General features: G+C 40.4%; 1 protein-coding gene across 6 annotated transcripts in view; it reads right to left on the bottom strand.

Annotated features, from left to right (window-relative positions):
• The window catches only part of ptpn4a (protein tyrosine phosphatase non-receptor type 4a), a 231415-nt gene that overhangs the window by 170265 nt on the left and 43915 nt on the right, over window positions 1-17235 (bottom strand). For 5 of the 6 annotated variants that reach the window (XM_063048534.1, XM_063048536.1, XM_063048533.1 and 2 more), the window contains one exon: window positions 1000-1154. In XM_063048534.1, the coding sequence (XP_062904604.1) occupies window positions 1000-1154 (155 nt within the window). Of the gene's footprint in view, window positions 1-999; window positions 1155-17235 lie in introns of those variants that run through there. The other variant, XM_063048538.1, reaches the window with a different exon arrangement.

Below are 17235 nucleotides of genomic sequence, written 5' to 3'. Positions count from 1 at the left end.
GTTGATTCTGTTGGTGTCTGCTACCCTCAGCCTGCTGCCCCAGCACACAACAGCAAACATGATAGCACTGGCCACTACAGACTCATAGAACATCCTCAGCATCTTCCGGCAGATGTTAAAGGACCTCAGTCTCGTCAGGAAATAGACCTGTCCATATACCTATCCAATTTTTCTTTAAATGATAATATCGAACCTGCTTCTGCCACTTCTACTGGAAGTTCATTCAACATTTACTTCAAGCTCCCCTCTCCTCCCCTGATAATTGACTTATCACTATATTCATGCGAGGAAAATATGCGCTGTGTGTTTAATATTAAATTTGTTAGATAAACCCTTTCAGAAATGAAATTGAGTGTATTAGCCACTTATCACATATATTCCAGTCGTGATTAACACCACCCCCCGGAACAGAATCGCCAAAAACAATTTGTAGAAAAAAAAAATCGGCACGTACACACATGCACACACAGGTGCCTGCGCAAGGCTTCATGGTCATTGTAGTCTTTCTTGGGGTAAACACAACGTATTTGACTGCTACTCTTGTCCGGTGGCAACCCTACCCCACCACCCCCCAACACACCCCCCCCGGGGGTCGGCCCCGGTCCGCAAGAATATTGTCAATAATAAACCGGTCCACGGTGCAAAAAAGGTTTGAGTAGAAGAAACCCAAATGAATCTGCAGTCTGCTGTCATGAACTTAACTCCATATCTCCACCGGATTGAATATTTTTGTCTGCACCAGCAGAACCTAAAACAAAACTAGTATGGGCACTGCACTCTTACACAATCTCATTCTCTATTCTGAACTAGAAAGCAAATACCCTGCACACTCTTCATACTCCATTACACCAAACCAGAGAACAAACCACACCCTCACCCAATCACTATATTGCCATTTGTTTGGTCTCTTAAGTCAACCTTCAGTGGGTAAGCCAGTTATTGAATGGAAGCTATTTTTTTAAAAATGCTTCAAATTCAGAAAAGAAATGATCAACTTACATTAACTTTGAATGCTTGAACAGTGTTATCCAGAAGAAGCACGTTGCACACCACGTCTGCGTGTTGTCTATCCCTAGCCAGTTCAGATGCTCGCACATTGTAAGTCCTGCCAGCTGGCAACCGGAAGCGTGATGTCATTACTGTCCACACAGGATCTACGTAAATACAATTAATAGTTAGTACCAAAATTCTTCAGATGCTTAAGGATCTTGCTACCACATTGCTACCATACAGCTCCTGTGACTTGCAATACTGTGTGCCCACTCTCCCTGTGACCATCTGGCTCTATTCCTAAGTAAAAACATACCACAATAGGTTAAATGGCCACCAAATTGCCTCGAGTCTGTAACTATGGAGGACTCGTTTAAAAGTGAGTGTTTGATGGTCAGTATGTTCTTGGCTGCTTATATGCTGTATCTTTGACTTTTGACAACCATTCTAGGTTCTAAATGACAGAAGTGACTAGATCATATTGCATTCAAACAGAATGCTCTTCGTATCACAAATGGTAATATTGCTCAAAATTCAAGGAGAAAAGCAAAATGTCAGCTTTACAACATTACTTTCCCTTCACTCCACCCAGAGTCTTAATATAATTATGTAGATGGAAATATGTACAGGCAATGATTGAGGAGGCAGACCAAATGATCCGAGAAAACTGTCTATATGATTTTCTGTAATGCAAAGCCACATTATCTATCACATCAAAAACAGCAAGAAAGAAGTTTCTCACCATTTTTGGTGATCATTTCTGAATGCCATGAGGGCAAACTTCCACTACCCGAATGGCTGTAACACAGTTCATCTGTATTTGAGTTCCCTGATACCCGCTGCAGTAAGGGAACCTTGCAAATCAGATCTCAGGTTGGGTTCTTGATCTCAGCTAAAATGGATTACCTCAGTGCAGGCTGATATGAGAAAGTAACAAGAGCAACCAGAAAGCAGCCAATTCCGAGGGCAACTTAAGAGTATCATCGGAATATTTCCCATGACATTTTGAAATTGATGAGTCACAAAACATGAATATCAATTTAGAAGGAATTACATACGGTTGAATTCTGAAAATACAAGTATATTATCAATTATTCTGTATGTATAAACAGAAGAAAAATCCAACTGATCATTCAGATTTCATGGATAAGTGCTTTTCATGCAAGTAACATTAAAAATAGTTTAATTGCAACCAAAAGCACATGCAAAAAAATTTCAATTGTCTTAATAAATTACCCTACATTTTGCATAAAATGATCAATAAACACATTGACCTTTCAATCAAATGCTCAAGCACAAAAACAGCAAATGCTGGCAATAATCACATCAGGTGATCTGCAGAGACAAACAACTAATGCTCAAGATGTTCACCTATAACATTATCTGGAATTAGAGTGAACAAACACTGCAAATTGAAATACAACTGTTAGGGCATTTAGAAGACAAAAAAATGCACAAATACTGTCTTTTAATCAAAGGATAGATATCACTAGCAATGTCAGCATTTGTTGTATATAGTAAATGTTCCTAATCTGAGGCAGCAAGAGTCATCTATATTAAAATCAATTCTGTATTACTTCATTTGCCTAATGTGTGAATAGCTACTCTAATCATACCCAACAGATGCTACAGGTTTTTCAGATATTCAGCTTTTACAATATTCTGCCCCATTCAGTAAAATAAAATAAATGTTACTTTTTGAAAACCCAGTCCAATGAGGAATAGACCTCACTGACTCCAACTTCCATAGATGGGGGCCCAGATCGTTTAGGCTTTCAAGGACCTTTACATTTCTTTAAAAAGTTCAAAACTTCTTTGTAATTTGTTCTTAATTATCTCTCCTAATCTTTTTCCCACTTCCCAGACACAAAGTGAAGTGGCTGAATGCAATTAAACTAGGGATTAAGTCGCCAATGGACAACAAATTTTACAATCCTGTAATGTTGTCGTCAACGGCATTACAAGTATTCACAAGATCACAGCAGGGTTCTGTCCCTAAGTAGTTTGTAACCCAAATAGCTCAGAAGTCAAACAGTCACAAAGTTCCCACACGGCAGAGGATGCCTGCAGAAGTGTGCTCTCTGGAGAAGCATCTTGTTTGGCCATTTTCTAATAATAAAACTGGTAGTAACAAATTTAACCTGAGCCCAACTCAGGCTAATGATGTATTATTTTTAAATACTTTATGGCAGACAAGGTTTTAAATGCTTTTGACAGTTTTTAAAATGGACACTGTTGCTGGGCTGGATGGTGCCTCTAGACAGGATTTGTAAAATGAACTTGTGTTGATGTGAATGTATTCTTCTTGAATTCAATATAGTAAAAACCCAGCTCATGTCACCTGCAGCCCAGCAACAGCTGGCAAATCCATTCCACTGGTCTCCTAAACACTCATTCATATCAAAGTTACAAAGTTCAAAAGTTCAAAGTATCAAGTACATTTATTATCAAAGTATGCGTACATTATACAACCATGAGATTCGTCTAACAGGCAGCCACAAAACAAAGAAGCCCCCAAAAAAACATTAAAAATACTGTCACCCAATGTGCAGAAGAAAAAAACAACTCATGCAAACAATACACACAGCAAATAGCGTTCAGAACAATAGTCCACAAAGACAGTGGACACTTAGTTCAGCACAAGCAGCGAACTGAACTGACCCGTCCCTCACTTCAGGCCCCGACATCCTGTCCTTTTCAATCTAGCCTGGTGCCTAAATCATCATCCAAACATGGGGCACTGACGCTTCAGTACACTCTGGGGCCTGGACCCCAGCGCCGCGATTCTGCCTGGACAGGCTACACATAAATCGGGTAGGACTTCTGTGCACAGAAGGCAATCATTTTCAATGGAAGCAAACTAAATGAACTTAAGCACGCTAGTACTGAAAAGTTAAATGAAATATTTCCTCTTCCAAAATAGAAGTGGGTACTACAGGATAGATGGCAGTACATCTATCTGCATTCCAAATTAGCACACAACGCCTGAAAATTTTGCAGTCAAAGAGGGGCATTCAGACTATAAATAACTAGGTGCACCTGTGTGGAATGAAATTGCACCATTTAGTACTTTCCAGTCAAGAAAACCTAGTGTACGCCCACAGTGATATTATGAACAAAATTCAAATCAGAAGTGAAATGCGCAACTTTTAGCTATTATAAAACTCGCAGAACAAAAAAAAACTGGAATATTCACACAATATAGACCCTGATTTATACACTTTATAAATTAAAATAGAAAATTAACTAAGACCAAAGATTGCTAAGCAACATTTATCACACTGCATGCTATTAAAGCAAATTTAAGTACTTTACAATAGATTAATTTTTGATCTATAGTGGATTCCGAATAACTGGGCATTGGTTAATCAGGACAGCCGCTTATTTGGGAGGGGAGGGGAGGGAACATCGTCTCAGACCATGAGAGGCCTGCGTCGGGCATTTTCATGCCTTACAAGGCACAGATTGGAAGTCTGTGTGAGGCACCACTCCTCGCACAGACTAGAGCAATGTGTGATGAAGTGCTTTGCTCAAGGGCACAAACACGCTGCCACAGCTGAGGCTTGAACTAGCGACCTTGAGATCACTAGACGAACGCTTTAACCACTTGGCCACATCCCCAACACTATTTGGGACAAATTCTTAAAAAACAAAAACAAATCAAGAAAATAGCTGAGATCCCCTTTGTTTATTTGGGACACTATGTTGTTTAATTTTGGCGGAGACCATCGCTGAACAGTTTTTAAAATGGTTTCAGTTGTGTGTGCGCTTCTGCCATGTTATCCATTTGGACCAACAGATGCTGATTCAAAAAGCAGAGATTTTTAAAAAATGTTTTATTTTGACTTTTAAAATATCACACCCTTGCCAAGATGCCACAGCATCCATCAGCACTTGGTGTCTGCACTGATTTTGTTCACTTACAGTCAAAAGAACACGGCAACATAATTTGGATGAGATCCTTCATTGATATCTATTAGGAACTTGTAGAGTTTTAAAGTACTATAGGTAGTGTTTGAATTTATTCTGTATTTTATTTAAATACGTAATTTGTTACTCAGTTAAACAGCAGCTTGTCTTTTTTTTATACCTTTTTAACAATTTTCATGAAACTTTAGCTAATTGAGACAGCCACTTAATTGGGCCAAAATGTACTGGTCCAATTAACTGGAATCCACTGTATTGAAGACTTTACTGATAAAGGTTGTAAAGCGGCATTCTGTGGATTTGGAAATAACAAACAGTAACTTCTGGGATTTTATATTTCACAGCAAAATCTAATCCAATCAACTCCATAGCTGGGATTTTGTAAATCCGTACAGTCCACACATCTTTAGTTTGATTTAAATCTAAAGTGCGCTCACAATAAATTGGAGACTACCTTTTCTTTGACATGAAGTGCTAAATTATGACTTCCAAACTTCCATCAACAGCAAGTTTTAAAGTATTGCAAACAGAGAATTAGAATCCCCAATTAATACAACTACATATTTTCAACAGTAAAACCGAACAAATACTAGGTGCTAAGTGCTCACTGTTTTACTTAGTAACCAACACTACTCAAAATAGAAACAGAAACAGATGTTATATTACACATTTGTTACCCACCCAAGGATAAAACACTGCCTAATTTCAGCAGTGGTCAAAAAGAACATCAATTCCAAATGTGCCTCAGACCACTTTACAAGCCTTATTTGCATGAAAAACATTTTAAATTAAGCACAGAAGGCCCATCACATCCATGCCAACCTTTCTGACCATCTACACTGATGACATTTGCCTATACTATGTAGGTACTCTTCCATGCCTTATTCAAGTGCCTGTTTCAATGTCTTTTAAATGCAATGATTGTATCCATCTCCAACACCTCCACCGGTAATCAATTCCAGATATTAACTGAGTGCCGTGTAAAAAAACAACCTGTGTTAAGAGATTAGTTTCGCCAAGAACTACATCTGGCTGTTAACGCAACAACACAATCGACATATGCGCTGGGGGCAGCCCACAAGATTCGCCATGCTTCTAGCACCAACGTAGCATGCCCACAACTAACCCTAACCCGTGTATCTTTGGAAAGCAGAGCAGCTGAAGGAGACCCAGAGTCACTGCACGTAGGTACACACACTTTACTGAGAGTAGCAGAATTGAACCTGTCCTTAATGCTGTAATAGCATTAGGCTAAACACCACCTCACCATGCCACCCAGTTTGCCCTCAGATCCCCCTTTAAAGTTCCTTCCTCTCATCCTAAATGCATGTGCTCATATTTTTTCATACCCCTACGATAGGAAGACTGACTAAATGCTTCTAATTCAAAATGTAATTCTAAAACCTGCGTGGATGAGCGTGTGCCTATAAGAACTTATTGCACATACCCAACTCAAAAGTCGTGGATGAACCAGGAGGTTCATAGTCTGCTGAGAGCTAGATCTGTGGCATTCAAGTCTAGCAAGCCAGGTCTGTACAAGAAAACCAGCTATGACATACACAGGACTAATTCAAGAGCCAAGGAACTATTCCAGCATGAATGGTGGCAATGTTTCACTCCCAAACTCAATGGCTTTTATGTTTGCTTTGTGAGGGAAAATAAAACCACAGCTATGAAGATCCCTGCAGCACCCGGTACCCCTGCGATCTCTATCTCGGAGGTCGACGTCAGGCCGTTTTTCAGGATGGTGAACCCTCACAACACGACAGGCCCTGATGGAGTACTTGTTAAGGCTCTGAAAACCTGTATCAAACTGGCTGGGGTGTTCAAAGAAATTTTCAATCTCTAATTGCTACAGTCAGAAGTTCCCACTTGCTTCAAAAGGGCAACAATTATACCGGTGCTCAAGAAGAGCAGGGTGAACTGCCTTAACAACGATCACCCAGTAGCACTCACATCTGCGGTGATGAAGTGCTTTGCAAGGTTGGTTATGGCTAGAAACAACTCCCAGCTCAGCAAGGACCTAGGCCAACTGCAATTTGCCCATTGTCACAATAGGTCTACGGCAGACACGATGTCACTGACTCTCCACGTGGCCTTGGATCATGTGGACAACACAAATACCTACTGTATATCAGCGTTTAACACCATCATTCCTACAGCTCTGATCAAAAAGCTCCAGAACTTGGGACTCTGTACCTCTTTCCACAACTGTATCCTCGACTTCCTAACAGGACGAAGACCATAAACAGATGCAGATTGGAACATCTCCATCTTGCTGACAGTTAGAATCCGTGCGCCTAGCCCACTGCTCTCTCTCTACACCCATAACTGTGTGGCAAGGCACAGCTCAAATGCCATCTATAGATTTGCTAACAATACAACCATTGGTGGCAGAATCTCAATGGGTGATGAGAGGGCGTACAGGAGCAAGATGTACCAGCTAGTTGAGTGGTGTTACAGCAACAAGCTTGCCCCCAACATCAGTAAGATCAAAGAACTGATAGTGGACTTCAGAAAGGGTAAGACGAGAACTCACACCAGTGCTCAGAGGAATGAGAAGTGGAGAGCCATTTCAAGTGGGTGTCAATATCAGACCCAACATATTGATGCAGCTATAAAGGCAAAACAGCAGCTATAGTTCATGAGGAGTTTGAGGAGATTTGGTATGTCACCAAAAACACTTGCAAATGTCTACAGATGTACTGTGGAGAGCATTCTAAATGATTGCACCACTGTCTGGTATGTGGGCGGGGACTATTGTACGGGACCGAAGTTAACTGCAGGCGTGTTGTAAAATTAGTCAGCTCTATTATGGGCACTAGCCTCTATTGTATCCAGATCATCTTCAAGAAGCAACACCTCAAAAAGGCGGTGTCCATCATTAGGGACTTGCCACGCCCAGGTCATGCCTTGTTCTCACTGTTACCATCAGGAAGGAGGAACAGAAGCCTGAAAGCACACACGTAACAATTCAGCAACAGCTTCTTCCCCTCTGCCATCCGATTTCTGAATGGACATTACCTCACTACTTTTTTTTAATTTCCTATTTTTTTTGCACAACTTATTTTGTTTAACTATTTTATATACGTATACTTACTGTAATTCAGAGTTTTTTTTCCTCTCTATTATAATGTATTGCATTGTACTGCTGCCAATAAGCTAACAAATTTCATGACATATGCCAGTGATATTAAACCTGAGTTTGATCTCTATCAGTATTCTGTAGTCCGTACAAGCCTGTAATAATTTTTGGAGAAAGTGTTTTCTTCAAAATGAATGTAACCATCAAATTGCAATGGACATAATGTATTTAGGGCAAAACAATACCCAAAATTGAAAATATAAAATGTGGTCTAAAGTGCTTTTAAGTACAACCTTCGCAATGAGTGTAATGGGTAAAGCAGATGATCAACTTTATTCACCCGAAATCTACATTGGAATGTATTAGCATTTTGCTGTGTTGCGTGAGTTCTACATACAACAACAATTACACAGTATAAAGAATTCTATAAAAAGCTAAAAGTACAGATATGGAATAAAATGTGCATAAATACAAGCATGTACTTACAATGTAAACTGCATTATAAAAATTGATTTAAAGTGTTTGAGAGGGCGAGGGGGGCTAACAAGAAATGTTGATCAAATTAACTGCCTGGGGGAAGAAACACAGCCATTAAAGAATTTTGGTTGGAAAAGGGCAGGACTGCAACTTTAACACCCCAGGGCAAAGAAGTTCTAGACATTAAAGGAATGTAAATTAATGATAAAGAAGAGTATCGCTGCTGCACAGACAGGACAGAGACATAGATTACTACAGCACAAAAACAAAACTATTCGGCCCGACTAGTCTGTGCTGAACCATTAATCTTCGTTGCTCCACCAACCAGCACCCAGACCATAGCCCTTATTACATGGCGAGGTACAAGACCTTATACTATAGAAACAGCTTGGCCAGGTGATCCAAGTTACAGCTGGGGACTTTCTGGGAACAGTGGCCATAATTCTGTAAGACATGACCTTCAGGTCAAGTATAAAATTGGGGAAGTATTAGGTAATGAAGCAGACGATAGTATTTAAGATTAAATCCACATCTGACACAGGAGGTTTTCTAATATGAAAGGCCAATTAACTTGAGTTCAGTCAAACAGAAAGAGGAAGCATAAGTACAGTTTGAGGCTGAAATCAGACAATGCTTTTGAAGGAAACAGGAAGGAAAAAAGAAAATTTATGGTCTTTTGGCTAAAAGACCCTGAAATGTCCTTTGCAAGTGGGATTAAAATAAATCCCAAAGCATCTTACAAGCATATTTAGAAACAAGATGGCAGCGAGCAAAAAATAGAGTATTCCACACCACCAGGTTCAAGCACAGCTATTACTTTCAACCATCAGGCTTTTGAACCTGTGCGTACGGCTGGTGGCACAATCGCATCAGTGCCAGACTCCAGAGCAAAGACTCCCGAGTTCAAATACAAGTCTGGCCACTCCCCGAGGACGCTTTCCATCCATGCCGGGTTGAGTGTCGAGCTTGCCACTCGGCCTCGTTAAAAAAAAGGGTCGAGTCAGGAACATTCATATCGTGACCCAGTTAATCTGAAAGGAGACCAATCCTGACACCACGCGCCAGACAAGAATGGCTGACTGTCTGGTGCGACATGCAAAAAGAAACATTCCCAAAACTTATGGACACACTTTCTAGGACTTGTCATCTCATGTTCTTGATATTTATTGCTTATTCATTACTTCCTTTTTCTTTATTGTTTTGTATTTGGACAGTTTGTCATCTTTTGCACTTTAGTTGTTCGCTCAACCTGTTAAGTGCAGACTTTCAATGTTTCTACTGTTTTTCTTGTATTTATTGTGAATGTCCACAAAAAAACTAATCTCAGGGTTGTATATAGTGACAGATATGTACTTTGATAATAAATTTACTTTGAACTTTGAAGTCAAAGATAACAGGCATGTAAATGAGTACTTTGAAAGAGTAATCACCAAACACAGAATGATGGTGAGAATAGGGAGGGTCCTTCTAGGAAATGTTAATATTGAGGAGCATGGCATTGGCTGCCTTGAAAAATATTAAGGTGGACAAGTTCCCAGAGCATGATTGCATCCATGCCAGGATATTGATGAGATTGCAGAGACATCTCTTTAGCCGCAGAAGACAAAACTGGAGAATAGTCAATGTTGATTAAGGGCAGCAATTTATAGGCCAGTGAGACTTGCACCAATGGTTGGGATATTTTTGAAGATTCTCAGGGACAGGATTTACCTGCAGTTGAGTAAACCATACACTTATTAGGCATAGTCAGCACACCTTTGAGGGGGGGAAATTCCTAACTCTGAGTCAAATGGGAGTTTTCCTTTGGAGGAGGTAACGAAGACAACTGATGAGGATAGGGCTGTGGATGATTTGCAAATACCAAAAGTTGTCAAAAGATACAACAGGTTATAAATCAGATGGAAAATTGGGCAGAAGAATAGTTGATAGAGTTTAAGACGGGCAAGTCTGGAAGGTCAAATACATTAAGTGCAGTAAATGGTAGCAGTTATAATGAGGACGATTTGAGGGTGCCGGCCCACATTAAAGCAAAGCTGACAAGCCGTATTGACACCTCATTATCTGTCTGGGTAGTCTTCAACTTCATAGTATGAACATCAATTTCTCCTTCGAGTTAAAAAATATTCCCATCCCCCTTCCCTCTTCTTCTATTCCCCTGGCCTCTAACCTCTTCTCACCTGCCTATCATCTCCCCCCGGTGTCCCCCCATCTTCCCTTTCTCCCATGAGTCCACTCTCACATCCCATGAGATTCCTTCTGTCCAGCTTTTACCTTTCCCACCCACCTGACTTCATTTATCACCTTCTAGTTAGTCCTCCTTCTCCTCCCCCACCTTTTTATTCTGGTGTCTTCCTCCTTCCTTTCCAGTGCTGAAGGAGGATCTTGGCCCGAAACATTGACTGTTTATTCATTTCCAGAGATGCTGCCTGACCTGCTGAATTCCTTCAGCATTTTGCATTTGAAGCCATGTTGCAGCTGTATAAAACTTTAGTTAAGCCATGTACAAGGTAGTGTGTGCACTTCCAGTCACTGCGTTACAGCAAGGATGTGGAAGGATTGGAAACAGGGCAGGTTCACCAGAATTAGAGACCATTAGCTTTAAAAAGAGGCAAATTTGGATTATCTTCTCTGGAGAATCAGAGACATAGCTGTGACCTTACCGAAATATATAGCTATGAGAGACACTTGTTACGAGAATACACATAAAATTAAGATGTTTGCTGGCCTGGGCTAGCATCAGTGGCATCAGCAGTTGGTCTGCCACCTGCCCTCAGGGGAAGGAGAGATAAGGAACAATGGAGCAGCGTCTGGAGATGTGTAATGAAGGAACGGGGGAGAGAGAGAGCTGTCTGGAGCGGCTCCCCTCTTTGAACCTTGAACTGTTTGAAGTGATGGACAGGCGATACCCCAGCAGGGGGATAAAAAGGGACCGGTTCGCTAAGACAGACACACACGCCACCCGAGGTAACGAGACCCTGGAAGCGGTGCGCCTCTCACGAGTGGGTGAGAAGTATCAGACAACGCCCGGGGTGGAAAGGTACGATCAGCGGGAACCCGGTGTGTGTCCGCCCTTGCCTGGGTGCCGGGTTCACTGCAGAGGATCGACCGCATCTGGAGGAGGGGTCACAGTCGGTGACCTCAGGTGACATCACCAAGGACCCGCCCAAAAGCTGTTTGTGAGCCATCTCGCTGGTCTGTGAGTGAAGCAGTGTTCTGAATGATCAGTTGTTCCTGTTCTCTCTGTCTCTTCCCCCACCTTGTCCATCGCCATGGCAACGATTACTGCGAACTGAACTTTGAGTCACTTGGAAATTTGGTCATTTACCCCTAGACAACGATAGAGCTTGATTGATGCTGTTATCTTAATTGTGTGCACATGAGTGGTTATCATTGCTGAACTGTTGCATTTATTATCCTTTCGATTACTGTGTTGCTTGTTTCTTTAATAAAACTTTCTTAGTTCTAGTACTCCAGACTCCAACTGAGTGATCCATTTCTGCTGGTTTGGCAACCCAGTTACAGGGTACGTAACACACTGTAGATAAACAGATGTTTTCTCTTGGGGGTGGAAATGCCAAATACCAGAGAGCATAGTGTTAAGGTTAGAGTTAAGGAAATGCGAGGCAAATTTTTTTCTAAAACAACAGTGGAGGATGCCTGGAATATGCTGCCAGGGGCTGGTTGGAGCAGGGAATGAAGTGATTCACGCCATGTACCAGTGAGATTAGTTTAATTGGTACAGACATTGTAGGCTGTAGGACCTGCTCCTGTGCTATACTTTTCAATATTTCTAATGCCTTAAGTGAAGAAAGATTTTGGCAGTGGGTTTTACCTATTTTCACAATGAACACTCTCACAGAAGACAAGCATATGCACCCAAAGCCACACATCTCAGAATGAACGAGATCCAACATGCCTGCTTTAGTCATTACTGGTTTTGATATCATCTTAGAAATTCCTCAGCTGAACTATTGTAGGAAAGTTTATCAAATTATTAAAAAGGAATGACTGGCTTCTGAAAGAAAGCAGCGGAAATACAGCCAAAGACTGATCCCTTTAAAAACAATGCACTTGATCTTCAAAACGGCGTTTAAAGTTACAGATCTAATGTCTAACAGTGCTGAACTGAGCCCACTGTATAGCATCAGTATCCAAAGTACAAAGGTCTGTTGCGTGCCTCGAGTGTTTCAATGAACTTTAACTAGTATTCTGCAGAAGTCCACAGCAGTTCCAAAACTGTAAAGCCTCACGCCTGGGGGGGGAATCAATTTGGAGATCCCAGTCACACTTGGTAACCGAGTGCTAACTTCCTACAGAATGGGTCACTATGCTAAAACAAACCAGCAGCCAGATGCCTGCTCATTAGTGTATGAAAAGGAAGACTACCAGTCAAGTGCACCATTACACAAACCTCTTCTAATATTGGCAGTGACCAGAGAATTGGAAGAACAGACACAAATTTAAACTTAAACTGAAAAAACTTCTTGAATCATCAACTATTTGTTCTTCAAATGATACTGACATTTCTCTTTCTACAAATTGGAATTCAAAACAATTATTTGCAGTTATATGTAGCATTTTAATTATGATATAGGACAGTTCAACATAGATTTTAGGCTAAGCATAGCAAAATGAATAGCATTATAAAAATCAGCCTCAGAATATTTACAACTATCCTTCATATAAAATTACAAGTAATTGCTTTAATTACACAAACTATGGTTTATTTTCCACAAGCAGCTGCTACATTCCATTTAACACCATGTCATATTGTCTTCAACAGTACACTGGGAATTGTGAATGTTTTCTCAGCAAACCAACAAAAGCCAATCTCAAGCTCTTGTTGAGACAGTCATTAACTTGTTTTTATAAAAATTAATGTAAATGTCACAATAAGGTGTCACACATTTAATCTAGCATTTGCTTTTAAACATATGGGACACTGACAAACAATTATGGAATAAATGGTGCATTATGTTATTTGGATTGAGGAACATTTTATCTGGACTGAAGACTGCTAAATAAACTATGCAAATATTCAAATGCATTATACTCTGGAAATACGTGGTCTTATAATTCTTAGAAGCATTTTCCAATATAAAAGTTCAATTTTAAAGTGAAGTACGTATCCTGCTTTGAGATTTATCTTCTTGCAGGCAGCCACAGAACAAAGAAACACAATAAAAATAGATTAAAACTGCTGTACTCACTGTACACCCATGATTGTGTAGTCAAGTTTCCATCAAACTCAATATAAGTTTGCTGATGACACAACAATTGTAGTCCGTATCTCAGGTAATGATGAGTTTGAGTACAGAGAGGAAATTAAGAACTTGGTGGCATGGTGCAAAGACAATAACCTATCCCTCAACGTCAGCAAGACGAAGGAATTGGTTGTTGACTTCAGAAGGAGTAGCGGACCGCACGACCCAATTTACATCAGTGGTGCGCAAGTGGAACAGGTCAAAAGCTTTAAGTTCCTCGGGGTCAATATCACAAATGACCTGACTTGGTCCAACCAAGCAGAGTCCACTGCCAAGAAGGCCCACCAGCGCCTTTACTTCCTGAGAAAACTAAAGAAATTTGGCCTGTCCCCTAAAACCCTCACTAATTTTTATAGATGCACCATAGAAAGCATTCTTCTAGGGTGCATCACAAACTAGTATGGAAGTTGTCCTGTCCAAGACCTAAAGAAGCTGCAGAAGATTGTGAACACGGCGCAGCACATCACACAAACCAATCTTCCATCTGTGGACTCACTTTACACCGAACGCTGTCGGAGCAGTGCTGCCAGGATAATCAAGGACACGACCCACCCAGCCAACAGACTTTTCGTCCCTCTTCCCTCCAGGAGAAGGTTCAGCAGCTTGAAGACTCGGACAGCCAGATTTGGGAACAGCTTCTTTCCAACTGTGATAAGACTGCTGAACAGGTCCTGACCCGGATCTGGGCCGTACCCTCCAAATATCCGGACCTGTCTCTCGGTTTTTTTGTATTACCTTACTTCCCATTTTTCTATTTTCTATTTATGACTTATAATCTAAATTTTTAATATTTACTAATTTTAACTATTTTTAATATTTTTAAGATTTAATATTTGTAATCCAGGGAGTGTGAAGCGTAGAATCAAATATCGCTGTGATGATTGTATGTTCTAGTACCAATTGTTTGGCGACAATAAAGTATAAAGTATAAACCCATACACAAAGCCCAACACCAATATGTGGAAAAAAAACCAAATTGTGCAAATAATAAAAAAGTAAACAAATAACACAGAACATGAAGCGCAGAGAATGCAAAAGTGAGTCCACAGTAATGGAGATAGCTCAGCTTTGCTGTCAGTCCAGGAAGAATTTTCTCTATTTCTTCATAAGTATGACCTAAAATGTGATCAGATCTTCATGCAAGTCCTAAACCTAGGTCGTTGCTTTGCTGCTGCTTATGCATGGAAGGGGGGCGTTGGGGGGACTTTGGGGTTCTAATATTTAACTGTCATTCATTCTTTGGGGCATTCCTCTGTTTTCGTGGATGTTTGCAAAGAAAAAGAATTTCAGGATGTATATTGTATACATTTCTCTGACATTAAATGTACCTAGTGAGAAGAACCCAATTAAATAAGTAATGCACAAAGTATCATACTTGTTCATTTATTTATTGAGAAAAATAATCCAATATTACATGTATTTGTTGGAAAAAGTATGTGAACCTTTGCTTTCAGTAACTGGTGTAACTCCCTTGCACAGCAATAACTTCAACCAAGCATTTCCAGTAACTGTTGATCAGTCCTGCACATGGGCTTGGAGGAATTTTAGGCCATTCCTCCTTACAAAACTGCTTCAACTCTGGGATGTTGGTGGGCTTCCTTGCATGAACTGCTTGCTTCAGATCCTTCCACAACATTTCTACAGGATTAAAATCAGGATTTTGGTTCCGCCATTCCAAAACACAAATTTTCTTCTTTTTAAACCATTCTATTATTGATTTACTCTTGTCTTTCGGATCATTGACTTGTTGCATTATCCAACTTGCATTAAGCTTCAGGTGACGGACTGCTACACTGACATTCTCCTGTAAAATATCTTGATACAATTTTGAATTCATTGTTCCCTCAACGATTGCAAGCTGTTCAGGCCCTGAGGCAGTAAAGCAGCCCCAAACCATGATGCTCCTTCCACCACGCTTCACAGTTGGGATGAGGTTTTGGTGTTGGTGTGCAGTGCCCTTTTCCTGCAAACACAGCAAAGTGGATTTCTGCCAAGGTGTTCAGCTTTTGTCTCATTTGTCCACAGAACATTGTTCCAAAATCAAGGCATGGTGCACATAAACAGATCTTACACTGCTGCATGTCTCAAGTTTGCAAAGACCACCTGGATGTTCTACAAAGCTCTGGGACTGAACTCAGCATTGTAGAACATCCAGGTGGTCTTCTGCAAACTTGAGACGTGCAGCAATTTTTTTTTTGGAGAGCAGCCGTTTCTTTCCATGAACACCATTCTTGTTCAGTGTTTTTGTTATAGTGGATAGCTTGCAATTGTTGAGGGAACAATGAATTCAAAACTGTATCAAGATATTTTACAGGAGAATGTCAGCGTAGAAGTCCATCACCTGAAGCTTAATGGAAGTTGGATAATGCAACAAGACAATGATCTGAAAGACAAGAGTAAATCAAAATCAGAATGGTTTAAAAAGATAATTCATGTTTTGGAATGGCCGAGTCAAAGTCCTGACTTTATTCCAATAAAAATGTTGTGGAAGAACCTAAAGCAAGCAGTTCATGCAAGGAAGCCCACCAATATCCCAGAGATGAAGCAGGAGGAATGGCCTAAAACTCCTCCAAGCCCACGTGCAGGATTGATCAACAGTTATGAAAGCAAAGGTTCACATAATTTTTCCCAACAAATACATGTAATATTGGATAATTTTTCTCAATAAATAAACGAACAAGTATAATGCTTTGTGTGTTATTTAATAGTGCTCTCTTTATCTAGGTTTGGGACTTGCGTGAACACATTTAAGGTCATATGCAGAAATAGAGAAAATTCTACAGGATTCACAAACTCTCTAGCACCACTGCACTTGGAAATTTTCTTTGCTGATTTCCAAACAAATCCAAAACATCAGAATCCAACAGCTATTATATCATTTCCTCAGATGGCAAAAACATGACTTCTGGATTACTAACCACCAAATCTGCCAAAGAATTAACAACATTGCACTATTATTAAACAAGATGATTTATACATCCTAAATATTTACATGCAAACCACAATCTGCCTCATTCCCCAGTTTGCAACAACATATTTCACAATAGTATTCTGGTGCCAAACATCTCAGTTACATTATTTTACCCAAATCTGACTAGCTAGATCCAATGTCACTGGCCAACTCCTTTTATTAAATAAAACAATAATTGTCAATTGTCATGCCCATATTGCCTCCATCATGTGCTGAGAAGCAGAACAGTGAAAAATGCTTAAGGGCATCATTATACTTATCTAGAACTTCGGGATGATAGGGTGGAGATATGGCTCTACAAAAGAAGGCGTAAGGTACTCTTCCCTCTATTCCATTGGCCTGCAGGTCACTCGTGTGCACGGTGTAGCACCTGCTTAGCAACCCCCTCACCCCGATCAGGGCCATGTGAAGCCATGGCAGCAGGTGGTGGATGGTCATATAAGTAGCTGGTGCATATCACAAGTCCTGGTTATGCAACCACTGATGCCAGACAGACAGTCTCTGAAGAGTATTGATAATGG

Source organism: Mobula hypostoma, chromosome 5, assembly GCF_963921235.1.
Source record: "Mobula hypostoma chromosome 5, sMobHyp1.1, whole genome shotgun sequence".
Taxonomy (NCBI): domain Eukaryota; kingdom Metazoa; phylum Chordata; class Chondrichthyes; order Myliobatiformes; family Myliobatidae; genus Mobula; species Mobula hypostoma.
The sequence above is the reverse complement of the archived record's forward strand: the minus strand, read 5'-3'. Positions and strand labels throughout refer to the sequence as shown.